Here is an 8,051-nt window from a genome sequence, read left to right on the forward strand (position 1 = left end):
ACTCAACAACGCAACCAAAAGGATGGTTTATTTAATAAATATAGATGAAAGTACCGTTTTTTTTTTCATTATTTCTCTTGCAATCTTTCAAGACCATAATACTGATCTGTTTTAAATATCGCCGAAAGCATATTATTTAAGAAGTGGATTTACACAGGGAAAGAAAAATGATGAGAAATATTTTATTTCTAAATTTAAATATTTATAATTATAAAAAACAACAAAAGATTAATAAAGCAAATTTGTGAACATTTACATAATTTTTATGCTCCCCTCATTTTGTTCTAATTCCAACTCTCATGTGTCCTTAAATAAGAACATTTCCTCATAGGTTTTTCATATAAACATATTTAAAGTAGACCCAAAATAATATATACTTAAAGGGTATAAACTATTTCTCCGTAAACCATCATGTTAATGGGTAGAAGAACTAAACAAAATAAAATCCATGCTTAATAATTAAACGCATGTTTCAAAGTTAGTTATGAAGTTTTGCCTAAACAGTCAATTAGATATATGCTTTATTTCTTTTTTTAATCATAATCATGAAGTTTAAATAGGTTCACCTTTTTTTCTAATGAGACAAATGCGATGCATCTTTTTCCACTGCCATTGGTATTTATCCTATGTTTCATGTGACTTTTGGTGCAAATGGACCTTAAGTAAAAGTAACCCTATATTTCATATTCATCTCTTTATAGAAACCTTTTTATGATTGATGTAATACATAAGACAAAAGAATACAAAATCATATAAAAAGAATTTATCAATAAAACACAACCACAGATTTGCTTATTTTAAATTCCTGATAACGGACTCGCTCTCGAGGTAACACCGAACCAACGAACTCGTGCAAAAACAAACGCTTTGAAGGGATGAAAACGTTTCAAGACATTAAGCAGTGAAATTAAAAAAATGTTGAAGATGGGGAAAAAACTTGCAATAGAATTTCGAAAAATTAACTTCTATTAACATCGCTAACTATTGGCATCAGGTTCTGACTATTTCTACGTCACAGTATCCTATTCGTATTAACAAGGCAACCTACGTAGAACAACTTCATAATTTTGATACGGTAAAGACTGACTTAAATGCCACTACTGTTTCACAAGAACTAACTAAAATAAGAGGCAATTAGCCTTCTATTCAGAGTAAAATGATCATCTCTAGTATCTAATCATGATTCTTGTCTTTCATTTATTCCAATTCATTGTTGCAGTATTCTACAATTTTAGGCATAGGGAAAATAAGTGCTTGACTCGAGCATCCCAAGATAACACACACAAGAGTATTTCCTCCAAAATTTAAAGGCATTGGAGGTGTCAAAATACCTGATGAAATTTTTTTGGCTTCTGTACAAAAAAAGTTCAAAAAGATTCAGGGGAACTCCTTTTCATTCAAGTAAGTCCCACTATGCCTCTAATTTAATGGACAATACCACTGATCTCTATCCTATTAGTCCAGGTCACATTCGTATCATATAGGGTGAGATTATAGGAGAGAAGTAGGTCTTACCCCCGATTGTGCAAAACCTCTAAAACTCTGAAGGACTCTTGAGAGGAATTGTAAGGTTAAACCATGGCCTACTAGAACTCAATTGAAAGATTATGCACACCTAATGCAGCACATTTCATATATCATTCACAGATAGGATTGTTAATGAACCATACACATCTAAAAAAACTGAAGCGCTATATCAAACAAACAAGGGCAGTGTGCAATTGACAAACCAATAAACCAAAGGAATAGGAAAAGTTAATTCAAAGCATTGTAAAATCTTGACAAATTTAAATAAAGGTGAATGAGAATTATCCCAAACTAGTCTATCTAGTTATAACTCATCTACATAAATGTTGATGCCATATAAGATGGTTGCCCCTTATCACATAAAAGCTGAAGAGGGAAAAAGAACAAAAGAACTGGAATATCCAAATTTTAGGTAGAAGTACCACAACAGAAAATTCTTGGATAACAAATAACTCAACATCTGTGTGAAAGACCACACAGGTGTATATACAGGTGAAACAGACCAACTGTCATGTGTCTCAGACCCTGGGCAGCACCTACCTGATAGTAACAAACTTGTTCGTGCCATGTCTGGCCCAATGAGTCTTCAGATCAATAGGGTTAGCAAAATTATATCCTTCAGCCGCAAGTTTCTCTAAAACCTTTTTAAAGGCACCTTGGCTCATTTTCCTCCCAGCTATCCTAGCACCACGCCTTTTCATGCTCATTGGCAAAGGATATATCGACACATTTGTGGTGCAACAGGCCGATTGCCAACCTCCACAACCCCAACGGTAACACTGCTGAGGACTCCCGGTACACGAACAAACTGGAATGGGCAGACCAGAAATGTCCATATCAATTCCATTAATTACAAGCTCCATAGTCTTCTTCGGGGGCTTCACACGTTGAACTGGAACATTGCCATTATCCTTCGGCTTCCTAGGTTTCTTAGCTTTTGGGGTCGTCAGAGCACCCTTAGTCTGCCTTTTCTTTGACTGACCACCTTCCTTTTTGACAACTAACTCTTCAATTCTATCCACTTTCTCATCTCTGGATGTATCAGGTGGTTGTATAATTTGCAAGTTGGGAGCTACTGATGTTTCAGGAAGAACAGCATAATTAGGATTTGTGGGCTGCTGCATACTGAAATACCTATCCCTTTGGCTTGTCCAATTATCTCTGACATAGTTTAACTGCATTGGTGCTTCGGAAACAACGCAATCTCTAGGGTGAAAAGTTCCACTAGCACCCATTAACACAGATGGATCACGAGCAGGCAAATACGGCTTGGTGTCTCGATCAGTCATACCAGGCATGAGCTGCAGACCAAGATGTCCCCCTCTGAAGGGTTCATAATAACCCCAATTGGGCATGTTCAACACATCATCATCCATGGCAACTACACACAACAGGAAACAAAGGATCATAAAGTTTCAAAACATGCCTCATGCTTCTTCTATCAATGCCCATCATTATAATATCAAACAAGGCAACATACCATGAACCAAAAGCATAACAAAAAATTAAAACTCCAAGGCATGCAAATTAATTCAAAAACGAGAAAATAAAATACCAGCAACCCAAAATCCCAAACTCAACAAAAACAAAAACGTCTAAGATTAACAACACCAAAATCAAATCAGGCCCAAACAAATCCAGATTTACCGCTTCCGCTTTAAAAAATCGGAACTTGCTCGATCTAATCGCCGCAAAACGAAAACCCCACGATCCGAACATCATAGTCATTTCTACATTTTTCCATAAACCAGAGAGAACACACAAAAAAGAGGAGCGCGGCTTGAAGATCCCCAATTCCCATTTTAGGGTTCCAAAATTTGGGAACAGATCTGGCTTGTAATAATGACGAAGAGAAACAAATTCACACAACAAATGATTTATATTGAGGCAGAGACTGAACGGTAGAAGGAGGACCCATATTCAAATTTTTAAGGAAAGAGAGGGAGAGAGAGAAAGCGGAAAGAAAGAGAGAAAGAGAGAGAAAGAGGTGATAGGAGAGAGAAAACTTACTTGGTGGGTGCAAACGGTCTTTAGGGTTTGCCCTTCCGGAGAGAGAAAGATGAGAGAGACAGAAATCTGAAAGAGAGAGAAAGAGAAAGGCGAAGAGAGAGGAGAGAGAAGAGAGTCGCAATAGGAATGGAGAGAGAGAAAGAGTGCTAAAAAATAGGGTATGTATGGGCATATATAATATACTTTGCCACGCCCCCTTCTAAATAAGAAAAATAAAATAAAAAATATATTAATATTAATAGAAATTTGAAAGTCCAAAATTTATTTATACCAATATATATAACTTACTTTTGAGTTTTGGGAGGTGCGGTAAGCACGCATACAGAAAGAGGGTTTTAAAATTTGGGAGAAAGGCGATGTGGACAACATAAATTGGAGAAAAATAATGTTGGGCTTTGTTTAGAAGTTGCCTTCTTCATGCCACATTGTCTCAATCCATTCAACGTCTAACTCTCTATCTCATGTCAATCTCAATGCCTTTTATGGATGAATCATCATCGTTTTATTACAAGATAATCCATTTTTCCACAACTCATCAAAAAGCATACTATAGCATAAAAAGAAACAAACCAAAACATGTTTCGTTTTAAGTTATATTTCACTAAATTCTCACTTTCTTTTAGTCATTTTTAATCACTTGTACCACAAAAATAAACTAAAAAAAATAAAGTAGTGTTTTTCTTATGTTTAATAAAATTTACTTCCAACACGTCCAAAGAAATCAAATACAAAAGAAAAACAACAATCAACTATAGAAAATCAAAAGAAAAAGTCTCCGCAAAAATACGAAACAAAAATAAACTATAATTCTCATCAATATCAAATTAAATAAAGGAATCAATCAATGGTAATACTAGTCATTTTATACCTTAGCTAAAAGACCAATATAAAAAGAAATTATAATATTGAAAATTGAAACACACTTTTAGCAAAATTAAGAAGAAAAATAGCAAGCAAACAAAATTAGTAGGACACAAATGGGAGAGAACCCTTAAACAAAAAATTACATGAACAATTGAGAGGGAGAAAAGATGCACAAGAAATGTACCAGAAAAGGTGTGAAATAACAATGGCAAGATAAGGGAAATGTAAAGGTTGCGAGGAAACAACATATTCATAATCTAAAAGAACAAATAGCAAATGTGTGTACTTTAGAAAACTTTATATTTCTTAACACATTTTTTTAAATATAACATTTTTTTTACAATGATCCTCTTATCTCCGTATTTGAGAAGCAAATTACATACTATTTTTTTAAAAATATTTGTTGTTGTTGTTGACAAAATACTATTTAAATAAAATAGCTATACAAATTTTACTTTTTAATTTTTTTTGTCAATTTTGTTATGAATAGGTTACATGGAAGAAAATACAGTTTAAGTTTAATACTATCTATATGAGAGATAAAACTTGCATATATATATTTTTACACGCGATGGATTAATACATATCATAAAAAAATTATTAATTTTAAAAGTATACAAGAATACAAATATAATTATTTTTAATTTTTATATTTTATATTTGAGTTAGGTTAAAAATGAATCAAAAAATTTTATAATTTCACTTGATCATAAGTTAGTAAATTTACTTACTTAAAAATATTTTACTCTTTTAATTTGTTTTATATTTGAATATAACTCAATTTATCTTTTTATGATAGTATAATTAAAGTATTAAATTATTTCACAATAAAATCATGTTAGACATCACTGCCATACGATGAAGATTTTATTAAAAAAATAAGTAAAAAGAAAAACATAACAAGGAAAACATAAAAGACCAAACTCGTGATAAAATATATTCCACACATAGGCAAAAAATACCTATGATGAAAAAGTTAAGAAATATGTAAATAGAAAAAGTAAACCAATGCAAATCAAGTAGAAAACTAAAGTTCAATAAAATTATTTAACATATTAAACTCACTCAATATCCACAAAAGTCCTTTAAAACTTATTATAAATTTATAGAAATCTTTTTTTTTAAGATTTAGTATTAATTTCTCTAACCTACCCCGTTTGACTTTCTTGTAGTTTGAACTAATTCATCATCTTCCTCAAAATAAATTTTTTCTCTCTCATCAAATATATTAGCCCATTTAAAAGCTATTTTCAATTCCTTTACAAAATGAGCTTCCTTAGACCTAAAAAAATAAGAACCGACTCAGGATTACAAGGAGATGAATCTAAATATTGTAAATCCTACAAATTATCGATAATAGATGTAACATCCTTCAAAAAAGGCATATCAGTAAAAAAAATAGAACTTATTGGCATACTACCTCCATTAGAAACATCTAGATTCTTAACAATAGAAAATCCATACAAAACACAAACATTATCATGATTTAGCTTAGGTTGTGACTAAGCAACAATATCCAACATAGGCTCTCCTCACAAGATCCACTATAGGGTCCATCACAGGAACCACATGATCCACCACATGCATCACAGGTTTCACCAAAAGCTCCACCACAGACTCTAAAGCAAGTTCCACAATAGGCAAAACAGGATCCATAACAGGTTTCATAATAGCCTTCACAAGCTTTAAAACTAAACTTAGAGAACCCTTATCCTCATCCTGAGCATCAACCACCTTAGGACGAACAAGTTGTTGTATTTTTTTGCGAACTCTTTTCTCCCCACCAAAAAATTACAATTATTGTCAATCATTTTCCAATTTAAAAAAAAAAATAATTCTCATACTCCATATCAATATTAAATGCAAATCTTGACCTTTCCACCAAAGCTTGATTAGGTAAATAAGATAACAATCAACCAAGACACATGCAAAGAAACTTTGAGACTTATATTCACTGAACATTACATTTTCATGAGGGAAATTACTCCTTCTACCACCACACAATACTCCTCGTACCTCCTCGTTCCTTTTTTACCCTTAAGTAACGAATGTGAATATGCATTGGTTTTTTAAACGGAAAGGGAGAGAGCGCAGAACTGAAACAGAGATTATAGTCTCCATTTTGGCGTTGGGTGGAATGTTAGTGAGTGTGACCGTTGGAAGGAAGACGTGGGGAATGAGAGGTGGAAGGGAGGTGGGGATGGTTGTCTGAGAGCACGCAGTAGAAATAAAGGACACATGGATTAAACCTTCAACATAGAGTGTTCCTTCAGTAAGGCATTTACTGTGAAGTTTCAAAATCCATGTTGCAAATGGTTGCCATCGGCTCCGACCAGTGAGGCCAATCAGTAAACCACAGTCATCAACAGGTTTGTTGGAGGATGGAAGGTCTTCAACTCCAGAAAAGAACTCACAAAAACACTTTAGCATCACCCTGGAGGATCCATTAATGTTGAGTGAAGCCACGTACAAAATATTTGCGGATGCAAGAAACAAACATATCATAGTGAATTCATCATACACAAAAAATAGCATACATATAACCATTGATTCAACATCATACACAATAAATGACAACTTAGTTTTGAACTATTAGAACAAAGACGCCAAGTACATAACAGTAATTTATGCGTAGTTTAATACCTTGAATGAGCGACATGGAATCGATGAAAAACTGGCGGTAAGCATCTCTGGCTCCCGAGCGAAGCAATGCGAGAAAAGAATCGAGAGCTTCGAAAAAGACGTCGTGTCGAGATCTAAAATTAGGGAGAGGAGTGAAAGGAAAAGAGAGCTAAGAAAAAGAAAAAGAAAAGTAGGGCGAGTAGTTGAGAGAGAAAGAGACCAAAAGAGAGGCTTGGCAAAGAAAAGGAGAATCCACGCGAGGACCGGGGAAATGGTTGATAACGGTCTAAAAACCGTTATTTTCATGCTTAAATTTGATAGTATAACACACCCTTTGTGGCTTAGAATGAGTTTTAAGTCAAGTAAAACACTTAGTTGAGTCTCTTGAGAGTCATAAGTTGGTTTTAGCGATATTATGCTTGTTTTGCCTTGTTTTGCAGGGTTTTTAGATGAAATAAAGATAGAAGTGAAGTAAGGTGGACTTAGACCTATGAAAGAAGGAGAAAAATGATGAAAAGAAGGGTCAAACAAGCCGCTGAGCACCAGAATGGTCCGCTGAACGCTCAGAGCGATTAGAGAGAAACCGCTTAGTGGCAAAACTAACCGCTCAGCGGTCAGAGCGGCAAGAGGAAAACCGCCGAGCGGTCAAATTAGGCGCCTGGGCGGTTGTTTGTTTTTTTAGTTAGATTCTGTAAATCTTTCTGTAATCTATCTGTTATCTTTTTGGGCTTATATATAGCCCTAGTGCGAATTAGATAGGGATTCTTTTGGCAGAGAGAACGCCCAGAGCTATTCCACACACCTTGGAGGAGGTTCCTTGGATGCTTAGGCTCCATTCAACCAAGTTTAGGGTTATTTCTTTCATTCTTTCATTCAATTCATCTAGTTTCACCATGATCATGGTGAACTAAACCCTTTGTTGTTGGGGAACAATGTAATCTTTTGAAACTCTCATATATTCAAATTCTTATTTATTTCATATGCTTGTCATATACTTATTTATCAATTGTTGGGTTCTCATCTGCGCT

General features: G+C 34.2%; 1 protein-coding gene across 2 annotated transcripts; it reads right to left on the bottom strand.

Annotated features, from left to right (window-relative positions):
* Positions 1–1,759: 1,759 nt before the first annotated feature.
* Positions 1,760–3,724, bottom strand: LOC106765677 (protein BASIC PENTACYSTEINE2). 2 transcript variants are annotated; one of them, XM_014650370.2, is made up of 2 exons: positions 3,538–3,724; positions 1,760–2,908 (listed from the first exon to the last, which is right to left on the bottom strand). In XM_014650370.2, the coding sequence occupies exons 1-2, from the start codon at positions 3,707–3,709 to the stop codon at positions 2,064–2,066; spliced, it is 1,017 nt and encodes a 338-aa protein (XP_014505856.2). In that variant the 5' UTR covers positions 3,710–3,724; the 3' UTR covers positions 1,760–2,063. The 2 variants fall into 2 exon arrangements, with proteins under 2 accessions (XP_014505856.2, XP_014505857.1); XM_014650371.2 differs by lacking the exon at positions 3,538–3,724 and adding an exon at positions 3,175–3,527.
* Between the last annotated feature and the right edge of the window lie 4,327 nt (positions 3,725–8,051).

Source organism: Vigna radiata, chromosome 7 (genome assembly GCF_000741045.1).
Source record: "Vigna radiata var. radiata cultivar VC1973A chromosome 7, Vradiata_ver6, whole genome shotgun sequence".
NCBI lineage: Eukaryota > Viridiplantae > Streptophyta > Magnoliopsida > Fabales > Fabaceae > Vigna > Vigna radiata.

Coding starts and splice junctions, on each gene's coding strand:
- LOC106765677 (XM_014650370.2), bottom strand. CDS start 3,709: ATGCCCATACATACCCTATTTTTTAGCACTCTTTCTCTCTCTCCATTC. Junction 2,909..3,537: donor AGACCGTTTGCACCCACCAA/GTAAGTTTTCTC, acceptor TGTTGTGTGTAG/TTGCCATGGATGATGATGTG.